We start from the raw sequence: 22,522 nt of genomic DNA, 5'->3' as shown, positions 1-22,522 counted from the left end.
ACAAGAAAATCTGGCTCATTAAAAGAGAAATAGAAAGAAATCGGGGTGACTCAATACTTTTAAACACAACTGTTGTGCATAAGTTTTAACATATTTATTTAAACCCTCATTATTTTTGGTTTAGCGTGATGGATTTTCCATATTCTGCATCAAAAGCACAGAATACAGAATGTACAGAGATTAAAAGAGCCTATGTTAGGGTAGAAAACGGTGAATGGCGAGCTTGTCTCTATATACCGAGGAAGGTTTTTTTTTATGTGTGGCTGACTGCGATGCCACCTTTAGTGAAAGCCCCACTGTGGCAGCAGTTATTCTGTTTTAATGGACCAGTGCTGTGTCAAAGAGGAAAGTTTTTTACAAAAAAAAGGTTGTCATATGTGGCTGCGGGGATGGTACCATCTCCCTCTGGTGTTTTATTCTCCGCAGTGTCGTGCAGGTGCCTCATGAAGGGCAGCTGACAGTCAATCATCTGTTCAGCTTGCTCTCAAAGTAGGCCGAGGCAGGGGAGAACTAGACTGTGATGGATGATGTTGAGATGCTTTCAGCTATTGACCTGAAAGTGGACCACAACGTGAGCTATCAGGAGAACTGCACCATAAACATGTGTCAATATGGCCTATCAATACTGCTGAAAATGGTTACCTGTGTCTCATTGGTTTATAATTAGGCTGGATTATATGCAAACTGATTCACTTGTAATGCAGATTGCCTCTGTTGAGCTGAGATTTTGTTAAATGTCACAATACGATTCTAAAACAGCTGTAACGTAATCTTTAACCAACTTAGCATTAATACGTTAGTGCGTCTGAACCTTCTGTAATTAGCATTAAGCACATTTAAGGCTGACAGGATTTGTTGTTTTGCACAAGCAAACGTTATCCTTTAATACACATCACCAAAGGCATTAGCAATATCTTGCCTTGCAGTCAATGGAAATGTCTGCAATAGAAGATATTTGTTTAAAACCCATAAATATCATCCAACGTTTGCACTAGTGGAAAATCCAGAAGATCTTATCAACATTTTTGAAACATGGTTTGTTGCAGAGAGCTTCTCTGTGAAAAATAGTTAGGACAGTCTTCTTCAAAAAAGACAGGTGATTGACTGAACCATCTGCGCAATAGCCCCACCATGGACTAAACGCAAACAGCAGATCAACAAGCCACAGGACAACCAAGGAACATCAATGAGGGGAAGAAAACAACAGATTCGGAAGACCTTGAAAGCTTTGAAAGCTAGCAAGATTTCTTAAAGAAAATATGCATATAAAGGACTCCTAAAGATACTTAACAAATACTTTGTTAGGTGATTACATATAAGATCCATTATTAAAGGTAAACCAGACCTTTAGTTGACCTTATACACCCCATAGTTCCTCATAGGACTCCCATTTCACCGACTTCAGTGCGCCTTTGATTGCATGCAGTAGTTGACAAACTTAGTAAGATGGATTCTCTGGTGATTATGAATCTCGTGTGAATCCAGATCTCTTGTAAGGTAAATCAACTTAAGTAGAATTAATCCTTTGAGGACTACCATTGCAGAATGAGAAGGGCAAAAACGGATCGTTGAATGAAACGGATGAACCAGAATTGGTTTGTAAAAATGCTGCAACCTCAGTGGTGTGGAATTGGTTTAGCTTTCGTCCGTCAGATACACACCAAAGCACAATTTTTGGTAGAGCATGCAAGTAGGCCGTCGTTATTACCGTGTTTTTCAGAAAATACGGCACACTTAAAATCCTTTGATTTTCTGAAAAAGCGACAGTGCCCCTTATAATCCGGTGTATGAATTCTGGTTGTGCTTACTGACCTTGAACCGATTTTATGTGATACACGGCGCTCGAAAATCTGTCAAAAAATGTTTTAGTATGACTTTGATAAGCTATGAAGCCGCACCGCTTGATGGATTGTCGGAGCATTACAGGTATCGTAGGCAGGAGCCTCGCGGAGTGATACGTACTGTGCTTCAACGTATTGTGTTTGTATAACCTCTTTTTAAGTTTTGTGGATATTATACATGGTTATGCTGAGGATATGTCGGCCAATTTTCACTGGAAATGGTTAAACTGTCAGCAAGGAATTTGCATTAAAAAACAGCTGCTTGTTTAAGTGAAAATACATTGATAGGTTTTTTGGTTTTGTTTTTTTGCACTAATAAAGTTGCAGAGTTGTAAATTATTTTGTCTCGTGTTAATTATATCATCAGTTATATCGTTATCGCAAATTTTCAATTTATATATCGTGATAAATATTTTTGCCCATATTGCCCTGTCATACTCAGCCTATTCGTGGGTATGCTGCCTTTGATGGCAGCTGGGAATTTCTGACTCCAGAACTGAGATTTTTCAGCCCTGATTTCCATGATTTAAGTCATTCAGCCAAGAATAATTGGCATTACAATGCTGGTTAAATATGAACTTAAAACCTTGTGCCATGTGTTATCTAGCACATCAGCGCCAAAAGCAATTAAATCTTTATTTTGTTCACCTGATATAATATTTGACAAAGGATGTATTGAGCTTGTTTTTCCTGCTCTTCTGCTCCTGCAGTTAAATGAACTACACGCCTGTTGATTGCAGAAAAAAAGCTCAAGGCAACCATCGTTCATCAAATGTTTAGAGGGCAAAAATCATTTCGATTCGTAACTTCGCACTTGCGTGTCCTATTGAATGCGGTAATATGTACGAGTTGCTTTGATGAAAACAGTGGACTCCTGCTGACACAAGTCAATTGCTGTTTTCACTTAAATTCAGTTGATTACAATGATTCCTTTGTCATGATGGTATTATGAGAAAATTGTAGTAAGAAGCCTAATCAATGTGCTGAAAGCCGCCACGTGTGGCTTGTACATGTTGAGTAGGGGACATAATCAGTATCCATAGTGAATATCAGAAGTGCTATGTGGGTGTTTCCTGCTGGTTTAGTAGAAAATGGTGTTTACTCTGAAAATGTGGCATACTTTTTCCATTTTTTTTAACTCACCTCAGGTTCTTTGTCACATGCCATCCCCCTCTGTTTTCCTGCCGTTTCTCTCTCTCTGCGATATGTCCGGTAAAGGCATTAACAGAGGGAGGAAGTGGTTTAAATAAGTACTGGATTACCCTACCAACCAGGCTTACCCATTTAACATCAGGGGGTTGCACAGTCTTGTTGAATTGTGGAGATAAGCAGCTGCCTTTCCGTTTTAAAAGGTTCAACTTTTATCATTCAGTAATTACAACAGCCCCAAAAAAATCATGTTTTCATGTTTTTTCCAGTTAATCCTAATTAAAAAAAAATCAGCACGCTAATAGCCAACAAAACGGACAATATTTAGCTGTATTCATATCAACTTTTTACAACATCAGTCGATATAAAAGCCAGCAAACACTAGAGCCAACATTGTGTATGCTTTTTGTTCCACAGCCACGGACATCAGCAAATTACTGTAGCAGAGCGTTTTTTTGTTGTTGTTTTTTTCAGTGTTCCAGTGGTTTATCAATTATTAAGCAGTCATCCACTGGACTGCATGAAAGAAAAGGAATCAGGGAGTTCAGTTTAATGACTGGCAAGAAAATCCTAAAGTTTGAACATCTTGATTACTATTTCAATAACAAGAAGAATCAAACAATGCAGCACTTCATACACAAGCTATTTTTGTGCTGCGCCAAATTATTCAAGAGCCAAAATCAAGCTGTGAGAGCGTGTGGTGCTGATTTTTGTTTAATGGTTCAATACAAAAAAAAGTTATTTACACGACAATAATAATATGTTTCAGCTCTTTTCAGTGGTTCAGATTAACTAGCACAATCAACTGACATATTGATCACAGAGGATTTGCTGGTAAGCAACGATCAGGGTAGCCACGGTGTCTTAAAGAAATTCATAATAACATCAAAATAATTGAGTGTATTTTGTGATTACATATTCATTGGGAGCTGTTTGTCTTTGCATGATGTGCTCACACATCAGATTGCATTATGGCTCGGTGTACCTTGGATTTAATACCATTGCTTCGTTACTGCAGACATCCAGGGATCTGCTTTGAGGCAGACCACCTACTGCCCACAGACCAATTTAAAAACTGTGTGCCTAAACAGGAAGCTCAGTCTCTAAAGGCAGCTGCTTCTATCATTAACAGCAGTAGAATATCAGTATGTAAGCTAGAGGTCATTTTCAAGGTGCAGGATAACCCCTAACAATACATGGCATTTATTTGAAGTTCACAGAAAGAAAACACTAAAGTAGTGTTTTCTATATGTTCTGGACGATAAAGGTCTGTATGGAAACTTCGTTAGCATGTTAGCACTTGCTTAACCATGCTAGTGCATGGCTCTTTGGATCAAAATGACACTTTAAAATGTAACATTAAAACTGTAAATTATCCTGTAATTTGCGTTGAATGGCTAAATCAAAAATTATGGAAATAATCAAATTCTACAAGTAGGAGTGACATTGTCTTCTTGGTGATTCCCAGCTTCCAGCATCCATCACTGACAATAAAATGTGTAAACACAGATGTTAATTCAAAAATGATTGTTTAAAATGTTGAATGTTCGGTCCATGAATCCATCCATCCATTTTCTTCCGGGTGAAGCTCGCAGGGGCCACAGGATAAGCAGAGAAGCCCAGACTGGCCTCTCCCCAGCCACCTCCTCCAGCGTATCCGGGGGAACACCAAGGCGGTCCCAGGCCAGCCGAGTGATATAATCTCTCCAGCATGTCCTGGGTCTGCCCAGAGGTGGGATATGCCCAGAACACCTCACTCAAGATGCGCCCAGGAGGCATCCTTGTCAGATGCCTGAACCACCTCAACTGTCTCTTTTCGATGTGGAGGAGCAGCGGCTCTACTCTGAGCCCCTCCCGGATGGCCTAACTCCTCACCCTGTCTCTAAGGGTGAGGCCAGCCACCCTTTGGAGAAAGCTCATTCCCGCCGCATGTATCCGCGATCTAGTTCTTTCAGTCACTAACCAAAGCTCATAACGATAGGTGAGGTTACTCAAAGAAGGCTTCCCTATTGCTGTGTTGAAGAATAAAGGTGGTCGTACCAAATACCAACTTAAAATATTGACATTAAAAACCAGGAGAGACTCAAGACTTTTGCACTGTTTCCTCTCAAGCAGCAAAGGGTTTTTCATTTAAGCATGTATGTAAAAAACTTTTTATATTAATCTTTTAATTCTAATGCAGCCCTCAAAGTACATGAAAAAGTATGTGTTTAATAGTGTAACACACCTCTCCTAGAATGCACCGCAGTAAGTACACAGCCTCTTCTCCGGCACCTGGTTCGAGGCAAAATCTCTGTGAGATTTGTTCAATAAAACCCAGGGAGAAACTAGTCCTGCATCTTTACATTCACAGGCAACAAAAACAGAGCATCATCACACTGCTAACCTCCACATTTTCCTTGGGATTAGACCTTTTCACAGCACATATTGCAGGGAAAGCACGGGTGTATTTTTGTAATATGAAAAAACAGCTGCATTCTTCGTAGGTGAGCCAATTCCAAGAATGAATGAACGAATGCTTGGCATGAAAACCATCTTTCTATGCTACATGTGCACTTTGTGAATGTGAATTAATCTAAGCCCCCTTTTCAACAGGTAGAAGGGAGTGAAAAAAAGAAAGCGTAGGGAATGCATACTAATCTTGAAATTAAAACATTTACACTAAAGATATTTTTTGGAGGGGGGTGGCGTTTCAAGCGCATTCGCGTTTCCCTTTAAGGCACAGCTTGAGATTTCTCCCATAGTTCCTTCCCTCCTCTCTTGCGGGGGTGGGAAGAGTGTGGAGTTTGCATGTTATCTCTGTGCCTGCGTGGGTTCTCTCTGGGTGCTCCGGATTCCTCCCACAATCCAAAGCATGTTAGGTTAATTGGTGATTTTAAATTGGCCATAGGTGCGAATGTGAGGTTGGATGTTTGTCTGTCTGTCTGCATTAGCCCTGAGATAGACTGGCAACCTGTCTGCCGTGTACCGAGCCTTTCAGCCTGAATTAGATAAGCAGATGAAAATGGATGGATGAATGGAAATGATTCCATTCTTATGTAAATTGTATTGCTTATTGATAACTTACGATTCCTTTCACGTGTATCTGATTCATCTGTCTCATAAGCTTCGATACCAGGGTAATTTCCGCGTCGAGTCAATTGAAGGTGGGATTGGATTTTGTTTTTTCCCCTTTCAAGTCTCAAGCACAAAGGTCGATTTACTCCAGACCATTTTTACATCATGAAACCCTAGAAAGGACATCTATAGCTGATACAACAGATGAATTAGTGAACGGTCTTTACCTAATGATTTTGACCCATCTCTTTTGCATGCTGTCTGGTTTCAGGAGTAGTTCGCTCTCACTCAGCCCAGCCCTACAACGGAGAGAGACTAATTACTTCAGGACTCCACCCATTTCCAGAGGGAAACACAAAATACCCACAAATCTTATTGACGGATCCAGAGTGGCGGGGCATGTCTACAAACACTTGCAGGAGGATGAGTCATCGGACATGGAGTCCATAAGAAGGTGAAACTATTTCTTTGTCTCGTTATTAGTTTTGTCATGTTTGTTTGAGCCAGCAAAGAGGAAATTCTCTTCGCCTCCCTCCACGCCGAGGTCAAATAGCCGGTTCAGTGATACAGACCTCTGGACTAACTAAGGTTAAGTCGGAGTGGCAGAGGGATAATTTAGGGAGAAATGAGTTTATGACTGGAAGACTCTCAGTTCAAATCCGTGAACCAGCCTATGAAATGTGATCCAGGGAAATAAATGAGATCTGCAGTGCCCCCCCTACCCCCCTCCTCTTTCAGCTGGGACTGTCACAATTAATTTGGAGAACACACTTGATCCCAAAAGCGCAACAGTATCATGGTGCTGGGAAAGATGTGTGTAATCCTCGCTGCCACTGGGCTGCTGCTGTGAATGAAAATTTGTTTTATCTGCATGTTTTAACAGGGTTAAAAATACAACGGCTGTGCCAAAGCTAATTACCAAATGATGCACGGGTTCACACGAATTTCTAGCTATCCAAAACGGTTTGATTTTGGCTAATGATCAAGCATGGGAAGCATCATAGTTCACATATCAACAAAATGATTAAATTTCTGTAATTTACAAGCTGAGTATAAAGTACATTAGATGACTGCGGCCTCTTAGAACAGGCTACATGTTGAAATGGATTACTTCCAGGCTTTTGCACATCTTGAATTGCCCCCATGCTCCCGCTGATGTCGAGTGAAGCGAGCTGGCCTATTTTGACGGCCATCCCGAGCGAAGCGCAGCTACTGGTGCTGTTTCAGGAGGCATTCGAAGCGAGAGGGACTTTTGGCACAGCCTAGTCTGCAGACTTAAAACACATTTAAAAAGTACAGACTGGTCACGCTTGCTAAAATGTGATGTGATGTGAAATCCTCTCTGACATACTGATTTTTTTATGTTAAAACAAAGCTTTTCGCATTAGTTATAACTTTTCTTTTGCCCTTTTTTCAGGCTGATTGTTGCGTAACGACCACCAAAGACGGAAAATATTTATCACTGAGGTGCTTGTATTCCTCGGTGCATTGATGCATAATGTCAAGCAGCTCCACTGGCATTTCTCCTTCAAAACACTGTAAACATTAAATAAGTGTAGGTTTTATTTACAGATGCAGACAAGAGCATCTTAATCCTGCGTAAGACAGTCCTGTTTAGCATATGACTCAGAAGCAGCCTAATTTGCTGTCACTGTGTGGAACTTGAGCAATAGCACTGTTAACAGAAACGTCTGTCATTAAAGCAGCAGTGTCCCCTGTGCATTTCACACACTTTAAAGTGCCTAGCAATGTTCCTATTAGCATGCCAACCTGATTGAGCATTACAGTAAGTTACACTGCAAGCTGCCAAACTCTTTATGTGACCTATTTCCATAATTTACATTTTTAAACAAAGCTCCACGGAGCTCAGCAATTCTTTCAAATGGTTGTGCAGAAAGATCCTTCAGGAGCAGTTTCCCTCTAAACACACACACACTCACAAACATGCACGCTCGCACTTATAAGGAGTAACGAAACACACTAATAAAGAAGCTGACGAGAATTCTTTTTCACAACGGTGAAATCTGTAAAGCTATAGGCAATTAAATCTGCCGCGCTTTGTCAAATGTTTAGGAGAGGAGCTGAAATAGGAGGGCTTGTCATCTTCTTGGGGATAAAATTGCATTTGTGTAGTAACAATTTAGATCTCATTAGCCACTGATAATTCCCCCACACATCCATCACTCAAATATGGCTTTCGCTGGCCTTCTGGTGGTTGAAATGACCTATTTCTCGACTTACAAGCCACGCAACACCAAGCTTACAGCCCTCTCCTCCTCCTCCTCCTCCTCCTCCAGCCCCCATGTCTCCCGTGTTGCCATGGATACACCCTCTCATCTCTGGAAATGAGAGACGGGAGGTGGAAAGGAGAGTGAGAGAACGCGAGAGGGGAAAGTGAGGAAAGGAGGAGGAGGACTGAGCCGAGAAGTAAAGATGGAGGCACCGAGTCCGGCGCGGTGGAAAGTGCTAATAAAGAGGCGAGAACCACAAACAGACGCGAGAGCACTCTTCTACGTTTTCCGTTTTGTGACAACAAATCCCCACAGAGTATTGTCAGTTTCATCATCTGGTGTCAAAACATATTTACCCATCACGGTTAGCGGAGGAATTGAAAGCAAATTTGCTATTGGAGTTATTTTTAGGTTTTGTTTTGATCTGTCGGATTTACCTCCAGCTTGCTTTTGCCCTTCTAATACCAAGGGTGGGGGAGGAGGGTGGGGTGGTAATTCAATTTTTTAAACTTGGTTACGCTGCCAACAATCTTTCAAGGTTGACAATAACACTGGATGCGATTCTAAATGGGAGTCGAGGCTTCAGTAACAACTTTAACAAACATACACAAACTTGCCCACTTGACTCCAGATAAGTTTCCCCTCTCTGCCGTGTTACTGTCATGGCCGACGATAATGCCTTTCAAGCTTATCTGCTTCCGCTCTCTACGTTTGAAGGAGGATGCATCATCATGCAAATGCACCTGCTGAGACTTACTCCCCCGTTCAACCCTGCTTAATGTTACATCGTGGGCCCATCTGATTAGTTGCTTGCTGTGTGAAAACTACAATAAAATGAAATTAGAAGCCGTGTGAAGCCGTGTATTGTTTCTACATACAACAGTCACACAGGGCGGGTCAGGAATCCACCTGCTGTACTGCTAAAGCCTTAAATCTCTGATAAGGCTGTGATGAGCAGAGGGATTTCTCAGTTAAACATTCATGCAGCAACAGTAGACGCCGCTCATGCCAAGGATTATACATAATTACATGTAGATTATGAAACAACAATACCTAAATAGTGATCATTTTGTTTGGTACAAGATATTTTTGTGCCGGTGTGAAATGATACGGTGAAGCCTTGACAGACTGGCATCTTTCTAAAACACAACGAATGTCATCTTGGTGTTCTAAATATGGAAGGTAACTTCATATTCTCTATTGCTCGGGCTTTTCTATTCATTTAAAATTAGGAAAGTGTCTAAGATGAAAAGGTCAAATTATAAATGACTTCCTCACCCTGACATTTCCATCCTTTTCTCTTTGCCCAAAGGTGTGATTCTGCCGGCAGAAGGGTCGGCGCCCTCCTGAGCAGGACCTCACTCTCTCACTTCACAGCCAGGAAAGGATGGACTGAGGTTCCCTGCACCCGCCTCGATAAAGGTACGACCTTCCTGCCACCCTCCCTCCGCACCCGATCTGTGCCCATCATCCCTTCGCTCCAAACGTGTGACCTTGAGGCCGGCCACCCGGTCACGAGTGACCGGAACCAAGCGGGGCTCTTCAAGTGGCACCCCGTGCTGGCTGGAAAGACGGGCCTTCCCGTTAGCAATCCTCCCTCTCCCCCTGAAAGCGTCGTGCTGGCGACCAGTGTCATGCCCAGCAGCGTTAGCCCCCCCGCCGCCGCCGCTTCTCTCCTGGGGTTGGAGAAGAATCTCGGCTCTCCTCAAACACCCTGCTCCTTTGAAATTACAGTGGAACTCGCGCAGGAGTTAAAACAGAAAAGCCTTTGCAGCCCCATGAAAAGGTCTGGGTCTCACAGTGAGATCCACCACGGTGGCACAAACACTCTTGAGAAGACGGCACGGGAGTCAGAGGGGAAAAGTGTCCAGTATTCCCCCAGAGTTCTGCACACAGGCAGCGGGACCAGAGGATGGAAGGCAGCAGGCCAAAGAGGAACCCGGGGACATTGCCAAGGTCAGACATCTCTTGTGTACGGAGGAGCAGACTTGGCCACCAAAGGACCCATCTGCAGAGGAATTGGAAACACTTATGCCAAGCCCTCTGCGAGCTGATTGGATTAACTCTGTAAAGAGAAGACACCGTTTCCAATAAATGTATACCTTTGCTGGTGGCTCAGTATGGCTAGCAGGTGGGACCATCTGTGTGGCCACATGGACCAATAACAGATGGCCATCAGTTTTCGAAAGAACACGAACAGATTGAATTCCCGAGGGGGGGAAAATATTGACACAAAAGACATCGAATTACAAAAGGAAAAGAGACAAACAAACACACATTGTGAATAAATGTGACTCAAAAGGAAAACAAAACCATGACTTGAGTGGGAGCTTGACTTAAACAGTGTATTGAAAAAAATTCCACTATTACAAGGAGCTTCTACTTAGAAACCAAAATAGTGTGTTATCTCTATGTTGTTTCTCTATTGTAAAGAAATGAAATTATATATGTCATATAATATATGTCATATAGACATATATATATTTGACATACAATTGTGACAAAATAAAGACTAAGATAACAGTGTTAATTATGGGCTTTATTCATCTTAATCCATTTTCGTGACTTAATCGGCATTCTGAAATAAATCTGGACAAATATCGAAGTCGAGTCGAACGATTACAAGTAACGACAAAGCTGTCAGGAGATCGTTGCATTTGTTGGAAATACATCAGATTTCAAACATACGAGTTCTCTTTGCTGCACTTTCTACTGTATGTGAAACTGTAGTTGCAAATAAGCAGGTAGTTGAAAATAAACAGGGTATCACCAGAAAATGCAGGAAGCACCAAAAACAAGATTCTTTATAAGTAAAGCAGTGCACCATGTTTGGCTGCTTTAGTAAGCCATCGTGCAGCCTTCTGGTCTCTTGCTGATGGGATTTTGCCAGACTAAAAATGGCAACACTTGCTGTTGTTTTTAAAGTTTGTAGTTGTTAACTTGGGAGCCCGTTTTAATGAACTTATTTATATATTGCCATTAAATAAGCAAAAACTATAGCTGGGCCTGTGGATAGACTGTCACAGGGCTGTCACTAAGTGTTTTGTGAGGGATTATCCGTCCTTCACAATGGAAGGGTCAAGTTGGTTTAGGTACTGTATGTTCAGTAATCCGCTTGTCGAATGATAATATATCAAGCTTTTGCTGGTTCCAAGCTCCTACTTCACTTGTTTAAGCTGTTGGCTTTTTAACGTGTTGCAATCCTTTGTTTTATTTAACAGAGGAAAGCCCTCTTACAGATGTGCGACACATCTTTTTAAAACTCTACAGCCTTTGGGCTCACAGTGTCCAAGACAACAAATACTTGAATGCTTCAGAAAAGATTTCAGTGTTAGCTTAAGATTACAACTTTGGCATAGCGAGTAATTCAAACCACACAGTAACAAAATGATGACCAACCCAATGGATCAGTTTTTTTAAATACTGAAGTCAGAACAGTATCGTGCATCACCTTCAGACAAAAACTAGTGAGCTAACTCCTCTTTTTCAAATGTTAAACGTAATATTTTATCATTTTATTGGAACTGATTTGTTTTTGCAAACCATGGGAGCTTTTGGGACTAGAAATCAAACTTAATAAGTGTATAAAGATTCTGGTTTGGTTCAGTGAAATTCTATTTATGTAGCTCACTGGTTAACAATAAAGGCCTTCTTAATATGATAAAGGTGTTTTGTTAGTACACAATCCAACAATCACACTTTTAGCAAGCACTTGGCAAATGCGGGGAGGAAGAACTGCCCTTAAACAGGAAGAGCAAAAGACAAAACACAGATAAAAAGAGCATTGGGGGTAACAAACATGGCAAAACACAAACTAAACTATAAACTTCAGAGCACAGCTAAGCTGCTACTACTGCTCTTGCTACAAGTGCTGAACCATATCAATATTACCACAGCCCTTTACCTCTGAGGCATATAACCAAACACCTTCATACCCTATGATGTTAAAATGAAAGAGATGACTGGTGAACTTGCCAGTGTGTTATAGTTGGAGCCACAACCACGAAACTTCAAAATATAGAGAGTGGTATAGGAGTATTGATTGCCGTATCAACATACAAAGTTTCCGTGGTGATGAATGGTACCTTTCCCTTTAAATCTAAAATTTACTGTTTTTTGGTTGGTGTTTTTTACTTGTGCATGTGTGTGCACGCAGGTTTTCCATAATGGATCTCACAAAAAAATATGTAAATTGAGCCGAGGATAATGGGGAAAGCTTTGGTAATGGAACGATTGTGTATGTGAAGAAAAAGGTGACTCAGATACTGTGAATGATAAGAGTTCTTCAAAGATTTTCCATGTTCTCACTGAGTGCAGAATTATACTCATTATTCATTATTTCCTATGATAAACCTTGGGCCGTATCCATAGGCTATGAGCACAAAAGAAGACCTCCTTCCACAGTGATGAATTCTAACAATGGCCATGAGGTTTGTGGTTGGAAATGAAGCACGGCAGCATACAAGCTGAACGCAATTCTTTATTTATGCCTCATTTACGTCAAATTCACTATATCTCACTTTCCTCCCTTTCAGGTTTGCAATGACTGCTGGCAAGGTAGATTGTACAGCACTTACAAATGGGTATTACTGAGATTTCTTCATCACTTTTTTTTTTTTTTGCAGAATAAAACTATCTTAAGTCTATAAGAAGGCTTTTGTGAAGATTAAAATGAACTTCATTGATCCCTGATGAGAAATAGAGCCAAGACAGCTGCAAAGGAAAGATAAAATTACCATAAATAGAAAATAACTTGCATCCTAAATGCAAATGCATACAGTAAAAGCTGGTAAGACAGAATTTACTATACTTTTCACTGAATTTTCAGATGCTGATGGAGATTTGCATAGGATATTTACCTGATCACAAAAGGTGCCCGGGTGTGCGAATACAGTTGTATTTCTTTTCTTATTTTTAAAGTGAATAAATAAAGTAAAGAGCACATTAAATGCTGATATTTCCATAGAGGGTATAAGTTATAGTGGGCATGCTGTTTCCTTCATAGCATGCAAAAGATTATGGACTGACATGTTTCACAGCACTCTAAACATGAAATAAGACTAATGATGGAACACGATTGCCTACTAAAATACAGTTCATCACATTTCTGAATGCATCATTCGGATGCACATTTATCCATCAGCGTTTCATGCTTTACCATCAGCAACAAAGTGATATTTGCAGGAAATAGCGTGAAGCAAATGTAGTATATTACCCTTACCATTTAAAGTAACAACTATGCTGTACGCAGAGTCATCATTAAGCTAAAATGCAGGCATTGGGTGCACACTGGACCAACCCAAATAATATAGAAGGAAAAACTATCAACTCAAGGGAGTATTTTGCTAGCATGGTGTGGCTACACTTAGACAGAATGGTCACTGCAAATCAATGCAGCATTGTTTTGAGTGATTATATTTATCCTGTGATGAAACATTTTTATCCTGATGGAATAGTCTCTTCCAGAAAGACAGTGCCCCAACTCATATGGCAGAAAGGGTCACTGAATGATTTGATGAGTATGAAAATGATGTGAATTGTTTGTTATGACCTTTGCAGTCACTCTATCTCAACCCAGATGAATACGATGAGAGATTTTGTCTTAGGCACACTCTTCACTACCATCAGCAAAACAGCAGAGTGGGAAATATCTTTTGGACGAGTGGTGTTTCAGCAGAGTATCAATGCAATGGCACACCAAGGAAATGGTGGCCGAGGAATTTACCATGGCCCTAATTTGTCTATCTAATTCAAATGGCCTAATATCTGTGAATAGCACTCTGGGATTGCCAAATTACCTTATATTCTACCATTTTAGATGTTGAGCAGATTAGTTTGTCACATTTTGCACATTTTCTGTTAGTGAAAATGTAGCATCTATTTTTTTATTTAAGTTAGTTTAGGTAGTGTTTAAAAAAATCTGTAGATACTGTTTTGCTGTTTTAGCAAAGAAGCCTGAAGTGTCTCTATCCAATAATCCACCAAACACTTGAAGTGGATACAGTCAACACTGGACACCAAAGCTCTGAAAATCCCTGATCATATCTCATGGAAAACTGCCAGCTGCGAGGCCATGCTACTTACATACAAGCTCTGAACCACATGCTAACTGATCTTCTTATTGAAAAAATTACATAACGACCAATGTGAAAATCACAACGACACAATGGCAAGCTTTCTAATCAGCTCACGATTGTAGTCAAATATAAAGCTGGAAATAATAGATTGCTGTCAGAGAAGGCTCTTCCCATGTGGCACTAATGAGAGGCCGTGTGGATTTGAAAAGGCCGGGATCAGTCTTTGATCACAGCTCACAGTGAATTAGTGATGGGATTTCCGGCTCTTTTTAGAGATCCGGCTCTTTCGGCTCGGCTCACTAAAAAGAGCCGGCTCTTTCGGCTCCGAACCGGCTCTTCAGGTTGTTTTGTTGCTTTAATTAATTTATTATTCACAATAATATAAAATTATGCACAAAAGGAATTACTAACATAAAAAAGTGGTTTTATTTATATATGTTTATATATAAATATATGCGGTGGCCCCTAGAGACAAAACACGTACAAACTCCAAAACACATTTCTAGCATGAACTGAACTTCCAAAGCAGAGCTACTAGATCACTTAAATTACACAATTGAAAGCATGAAAGCATGTGTGTATTGTTTGTGTATTCATACACAGGCACTCAAATATATTCAAATAATTTAAAAAAAAGTTCATCTACCTGTTACTACCACACACCAAATCCGGTCGTTGGTACTTGCTAGATTGTGTAGCCACAAGATAACAAAAGCTCAACACTGCGCCCAACATCCTGGAGCACTTCTGTTGTCTTTTGTAAGTGTTTTGAGTTTTTATGTGCTTCTGAGTTTTTACGTGCTTCGGAGTTTGTACGTGTTTTTACGTGTTTTGGAGTTTTTACGTGTTTTGGAGTTTGTACGTGTTTTTACGTGTTTTGGAGTTTGTACATGCTTCAGAGTTCGTACGTGATTTGAAGTTTGTATGTGCTTTGTCTCTAGGGACCACCGTAAATATACTTTTATTTATTCACACCACATAAAATGTAATAAATAAATCATATAATACAAAAATCAACTATTCACATTTCAACTTTTAACTATTTAAATTTTCAGCTTTTTCCTTTTACAAATTTAAAGTGAAAACAACACAAAACACTGCAAAACACAATTAAATATAAATTATAATATGAAAACAAAAAGGACATGCACATTCTCTGTCATATGGGCCCGCATGAATCCGCACTTTCTGAATCCTTTATCATCTGCAACCGAAAATAGTTTTGGATGATTACTATACCTTTCTAATGTGACGTTGTTGTCCCTGGCTCTCTGTCTCTCTCTCTCCCTCTGGCTCTGTTGTTCCTGTGCTACTGAGTGTAACTACCGCCCCTCCCCCCTCTGCCCAGCGTAAAGCACAAGGCTCGCGTGCAGAGTGAAGCGGAAAAAAAGTGCGAGACAGAGGGTGAGAGAAAGAAAGAAAAAACCACGAGCCGTCACGGCTCGCGATAAGGAGCCGGCTCTCGTCGTTCACGTCAAAGAGCCGGCTCTAAGAGCCATTTCGTTCGCGAACGACCCATCACTACAGTGAATGCTGGAAGCACTGTTTGAAGCATCTTTTTAAAGAGTCGCAGTCTCACTGTTTGCAGACAGGGTTCTCCCTCTAAAACATCTGAGCCAGGGATCCAGGCAGCACTCACCCAGACTTAATCAGCTAATATCAGTAGTCCACATGTAACAAAAGTAGTGGATCCATTTTGTGGGAAACGGGAGAAGACGCTGGCATTGTGAAGGGACAGCAGCACATAAATGAGGAGGATGAAAAATTAAGTGTTCTCACTGCCTAAAATGAGTCGGTTTGTTGGAGGTGGGCCCTTACCCTGTAACTCTTCAATTAATCCTCGCAGGTGTTGACTCTTTTATGTTTCTGAGGAATGTCACATACGCACTGGTCTCTCCTGCTCAATGTGAGAGGAATACTAATGAACCAGGGGTGCAAGGGGACTGTGAAGTTCCCCGCCAGATGGCACAGAGATTATGACGACAGCAGGCCAGCATGTGTAATGCAGAGCTACCAGTGTGGATGTCTCCTAGCATCTCTCACAGGCTCCCCTCGATGTGGGATATCAGGTGATATTTAACATTGCCAGTGGCCATGTTGATAGTGGAAGTTTCTCTCCTGAAAGGAAATATGTTTTGTTTGTTCTTAAGTGACAGCTGCTGACATTGTGAATGCAACAGATTTAGTAGCTAAGATAGGATCTCCTGCAGTATGTTTTTGAAGCTGAAGCTTCCTGTATCTGTTTTTAATGTCTGCATAAGAACTCACAGTTTCAATGAACTGGCATGTACAAGACCAGAAGTAACCCAAATGGAATGCAATCGTAATTATGCAAATGGTAAATGCACTGATACTTGTATAGCACTTTTCTACTTTATTGGAGTACCTAAAGTGCTTTCTTATTAAACGCCTCATTCGCCCATTCATTTATAGAAATGACTTTTTCTGTGCTTAAATGCTTTTAAACTAACCTTCACACTCTGACGAATGCGAACTCAGTGTTCAGGATCTTGCCCAAGTATATTTTGGCATGTAGACTAGAGCAGCTGGGGATTGAACTGCTGACCTTTTGATTAGTAGACGAGCCAATCTACCTCCGGTTACACGTGGTTCCCTCCTTTTACATGTCACAATGCTTGGTTGATCAATCAAGATGATAAGTATTAGCATAAATAAAGCCAATATGGAACTGGCTTACACTTGCATTCTATCTGAAGACTACCAGAAGAGAAAAGCTGTGGCAAAAGATTTCTGGACATATAGAAGTTCGATGGGAGAACAGCTTTCTGCCTTGACCTCTGCGAACATTTTTTTTTCTGAGTTAATGGACTCAATCACTCATTTTGGGTAATATTGGACAAAGAAAAATGTCTGTTTTATAAATCTTGGTGAAACAATGGTTCAGTATGGAGGGTCACTGTGCTAAGAAAGCGCACTGGCTAATGACAGTCACGAGTCTAGTGTTGACTACCCAAAGGTAATATGTAGCACAAACACAAAACTTGGATACTTTGACAGTTTATTTAGCAATGCCAACAAACATGCTAATGTTGCTAATGTTTATATACTGCAATCTGTTCATTATTTGTTTAAAAGAATCAAATTCTCCTTCGTAATCATCCTCTAAACAATATAACAATTATAAATATTATAGTAGAGAGTAGAGAGTTTATAACTGAAGTTTTACCATAAACATCATTTTGTATTTTTAAGGCTGTCATATTAGCTTGTTCATAAAATACATTTAACAGTAAAAATAATCATTCAGACAAGCAGGTGTCATTGTGCTGAGCGATGAACTGCAATGCATCATCTGAGACAGCAGTTTAGATAAACTGCCCCATATGGCAGGAAGAGTTATGTTCAAGACCAATCAAATGCAAGGTGGCAGGGGAGCTATGTTTAGCTTCACGATAGCGCTTAGCTATGGCACACATGTTTTCAATACAAATGGCTATTTTGTAAGATGGCGATGGTGAAAATGGTCATCTCAGCGGGACTTCAGTAACCAGTGGGTGATGTCATGCTAGCTATATCTATCTTTCATACTGTCTACGGTTGGACAATGGGCTTCAGAGCTAATAAACGAGTGAGGAGAGAGAAAGGAGTCTATTGATCAGGAGTGGGCAATTAGTTTTCACCAGGGAACTGGGATGTTCTGGAGCGCCACACCAATAAGCTTATAAAGAGATAAAATTAACACTGAACAGAATTGAGTTCGGCTTATTGATACAGATGAATCACAGATGAAGAGCTAATTAGTGCTAATAATGCTAAAAAATTCACTCACCCAGAGCAAGCCGTCCTATTAGCCTGATGACTGCATGAAAAAATGCTTAAAAAGTCAGTACCACCAAAAACAAAGTGCAGCTCTGACTCAGATTCATTGGTGATGTTGAGCAGATGACTACTTGCTACAGCTGCAATGCATTGCTTAATAAGTACAATCAAAACAGGTGAATTACATTTTTTAAAAAGCGAAAAAATTAATCTAAATGTAATAAAAGTGTTCTTTGATCCCATTTTTCATACTTATTGATCCCAGGATCAAGTGGTCATTCCCAGAATAGTAATTATTGCCACTTTGGCATTTGCTTAATTGTTCAGCCCCAGTTGTCATTTTCAAGAATGTTTTATACTCATAGTATAATTAATACAAGTTGTTGAAGATGGGTAAATGCTGCACATATAAACAATGCCAGAGTATTACATTTTAGAATTATAGGTGGAAAAAGAGAGTCAAGATAAGACAGCGTGACAAAACCCAGCCAATCTTGTCTTTGTGTCCGCTGCTATTAACATTAAGAGGTGGCATCGCTGCATGATTGTTGAACAATGGCTCAAAATGGCGAGCGGAGAGAAGACCTTTCTCTTTCAGTCTGAGGAGCTGACAAGACTTGGCATTTAACAATTATGGTTTTTGACAGCTGATTTTTTTTCTCCTTATTAAACGGTAATCTAGCTGTCCTGCTACCATGTCACTGTGATATCCCAGCTTGGTCAATTATCCATGTGATTTCAGACAAGGGCTTGTTTTTTTGTTTTTTATCCGTAAGGCATTCTTGCAGTATAATATCTTGTGTAGTCTTCCATTTAAATGTAGAGGGATTATCAGAACAATGCAGCTGCTAAAATGCTGGGAGTTTATCAATGGGGCAGTGCTATTGTTATGTTAGCAACAATAGTCCATTTGCTCCCCCTCGCTACACTGCTGTCCTGACATTGCGGGTCGGAATTATTAAGCAATTTTTTTTCCCCACAAAATTTCTTACACTGATGGCAAAACTTCTGTTATTCTTTCAGTGTGAAACCATAAAGTAAAATGTATGTGATCATTTGCTTCACTTGCTTAAACCAAAAGTCAAGACAGGAGTTTTAATAATGCCACTGCAGCATTACACTTCTTCCTAAAAATGGCATTCATGCACTAGTAATATAAAGAGGGAGAGTGTGAGTGATGAGCTCCATAGTGAACAAAAACAGCAGGCTTATTTTGTGGAGGTTTCTAAAAACCACAGTGCAAAAACATTATACATCTTAAAGCACGCTCAGATCATTAGGCACACCATTGTCAGATCATGTACTATTTTTCAGACAAAGTTTGACACTACACTCGCTTAATGACCAGCCCAAACATATGGATGGCGGAGAACTAATTAAGACATCCGAAAACACACTGTTCATTTGGTTCATTTGGTTGGATGCTGCTGCTTCCTTGAAGTTGACGGTTTAAATTTCCTGCTTTTAAAGGGGTAAAAAATGGGTCCTCAAAAAATGTATATCTTGAGTAATGTGCAGCGTTTTTGGGCTGGTTTTCAATCATGACGCTCCTACGGGCACATACATCATCAAGTGACATACCAGGCAGCATGTATGTCAATCAGTTCTCAAGGTAAATACTTGTGGATAAAGTTGTTGCATCCTTAGTGATTCATCAGGCCACAGGCCTAGGGTAGGTCCATGTTCATATTACATCTAAGACAAAACAGGGTGCTCCCAAGCATGTTAGCCTGCAGTGTGCTGTTGCTGTTAGCTGCAAAGCCAGACAACATAATAAGTACAAGGTACCTTTCAAAAATAGGAATAAAAAAGGTTCAAGGTAGTAATTTAGATAACACAGGTGGACCAAAGAGGTGGAAAGTGGGTCTGAAGTCAAGTTTTCACAAGACTCTATGGACCCCTACTGGTTCCATAAGAATCAGAGTCAAAGCATTAACCAAGTTCTGCTAATCAAACACATCTTCATTAATTAATCATCAGCAAGTGTTAGCACTTTTATAAAAGTAGAAGCTTTCTCAGTTTGCTAGTCAGGAGCATTCAGTTGTGTGTTAGCACAATCCCACAATCTTCCTAGGAGTGGATGTCCCCATACACCGCAAGCTCTTGGGGTTGTGCAATGCTTGGAGAAACTGCAACAACCCCAAGAGCTACATCTAAGTTTCTTCAGGCGTCAGTTAGCATGTTAAATGTTAAAGTTCATGAAAGTACAACTACAAAAAGACTGAGTAAGTATGACATGTTTGGAAGGATTGCCGGGAGAAAGCCTCTTCTCTCTAAAAGGAACACGCAGCACAGCCTTGGTTTGCAAAGTTGCATAAGAACAAACCACTGGAGTTCTAGAACAATGACTTTTCGACAGACAAGACCAAAGTGGAGATGTGTGTGGCCAAAATGCACATCACTACTTTGCAAAAAACAAATGGAGGCTATCAGCACAAAAACCTCATACGAACTGCTAAGAGTGGTGGTATGTACAATGATGTGAGAGACTAATAAAGTCATACAGAGAACGACTGCTGCAAGTTATTGGTGTTTCTACAAGCTACTGAATTATTTTTCAAATGACTGTATGCTACCCCCACCAGTTTAAAATATTCTCTTGGCAAAGGAGAAATAACAAAGGTGAAAAAAAGAGGCTGACAGACAGAGTAGTGTGTTTCATCCCTACATGGCCACGCTATTAACAAGAGGTTGGATCAATACCCACAAAGCTCTTTTCCCAATTAGCTCCATATATGTAGCCAGTGTGGTACTTTAAGATGTTGTTTTAGTGTTGTCACTGTTATATTTTGTTACCTTTACAAAGACAGGTACTGTTTAGGGAAATGAATTATAAATACTTTCTTTTTTTAACTAAAATTAAGCACAAAGCGCTCAAAGGTTTTGGGTCACTTTGAAATACACTTGTGTTTGTAAAGGAAAATATTTGTTTATATCTAATATAATCTGAAAGTAATCACAAGTATTGGAAATGACAATTCATGATTAAAGGAATCATTAATCATAGAGCTTTTTTTTTTTAATGGAATACCTACGCAGTGCAGAGGCCTATTTTCAGCAATCAACTCCTGCGTTCCAGTGGAACATTGTGGTACCTAATGCAAGTTTATCATTGTTAAAAGGCTGATTGATCATTAGAAAAACATTTTCCAATTATGTTAGCGCAGCTGAAAATTGTTCTGCTGATTAAATAAGCAATAAATTTGGGAACTATCATCTCCCATCACAAAGCCCATCACAGTATTCTTAAAATGCAGGCTACTCCGCAGGGAGTAAATTGCCAAAAAAAAGTGAAGCTTCCATATAATGGTTTGTATTGTGCCCTTCACAGAACAGCACAACTTGGCTCTAACCAGAGTTGCACAACTGAGCAAGAGGACAAATACATCAGAGTCTCTAGTCAGAGAAACAAATGCCTCGCAGGTTGTCATCTAGCAGCTGTTTTGAATAAAACCAGATATTTTGCTGGAAAAGGAAAGGGAGCAGTTCACATTCTCATGTGAAATATTTGGGAACCTTTGTGCATGAAACAGCCCTCAATCCTTCAAACACAAATAAAAGGTATTAGCTATACTTTGTAAGAAACTGTTTTTACTCCTGTTAGTGTGCTTAGTTAGCATTTTAACGTGATAAAGCTGCAATAAGTAACAAGGCATCATTGTTGGGAGTATTTTTGTGCTGAAAATGGACCCCTATACAACTACAAAGACGTTCTAGTAAAAACATTAAGAACTCTATTATTTTATGACTTATTATTTTCAAGATGTTTGATCAGTTTAGATGAAAACAAATGTGCTTTTCATTCAAATGTAAGTCCAAACCTTTGCTGGGAGATGTATGCCCAGACTTAATACAGGAGTTTAGACTACATATGCTTGCCACAGGGGAATTTTCCCAGAAAAATTACTCTTCAGAAGACTCTTTAATACGCTATTATACTTCTGATGTGCAGGAATGACAGGGACACTTCATGTATCCCACCCCCATCACATACAAAGAAACCCTTAGGGTTGCTGTCATTGATGGGGCATCCACAAGCTGCATCCCTCTGATCCTGAGAGACTCTGAAGTCAGCCTGCAAGACAGATTGTGGTCCTGACCTCGGACTCTGGTTGGGGCTGTGCTATAATCAGGATGTTCCCTATGCACAGGCTGTCAAGATGCAGACTTCAGAACTGCTGAGTTCAAAGTGGAGTGATGTCATATGATCAGAGAGAGAGAAAGCGTGGAAATATTTCTGTCAAATTCTGTATTTCTACATTCAGTGATTTCTAGCAACTGTTTCATGGTGGAGGCAGTTTGTGTTAATTGATGCAATCAGGCTCAATGTTAAATTCAGTATCAATCTTCACAGTGCATCTCTACTGTTTCAGCATTTACAGTCTTT

The 22,522-nt window shown here is 40.2% G+C and overlaps 1 protein-coding gene across 1 annotated transcript in view; it reads left to right on the top strand.

The window, feature by feature from the left end:
• Window positions 1-10,794, top strand: part of nrg3b (neuregulin 3b) — a 231,790-nt gene extending 220,996 nt beyond the window's left edge. The window contains exons 8-9 of the mRNA XM_085415293.1: window positions 6,319-6,501; window positions 9,591-10,794. Coding sequence (XP_085271419.1) covers window positions 6,319-6,501; window positions 9,591-10,332 — 925 coding nt within the window. The 3' untranslated portion in view covers window positions 10,333-10,794. The remainder of the gene's footprint in view (window positions 1-6,318; window positions 6,502-9,590) is intronic.
• Window positions 10,795-22,522: the final 11,728 nt, after the last annotated feature.

The sequence above is a fragment of the Rhamphochromis longiceps genome, linkage group LG8, assembly GCF_057381845.1.
Source record: "Rhamphochromis longiceps isolate RC_006_pf linkage group LG8, R_longiceps_female_GT1.1, whole genome shotgun sequence".
Classification (NCBI taxonomy): Eukaryota; Metazoa; Chordata; class Actinopteri; order Cichliformes; family Cichlidae; genus Rhamphochromis; species Rhamphochromis longiceps.
Note: the sequence above shows the minus strand (reverse complement) of the source record. Positions and strands in the feature narration are given on the sequence as shown.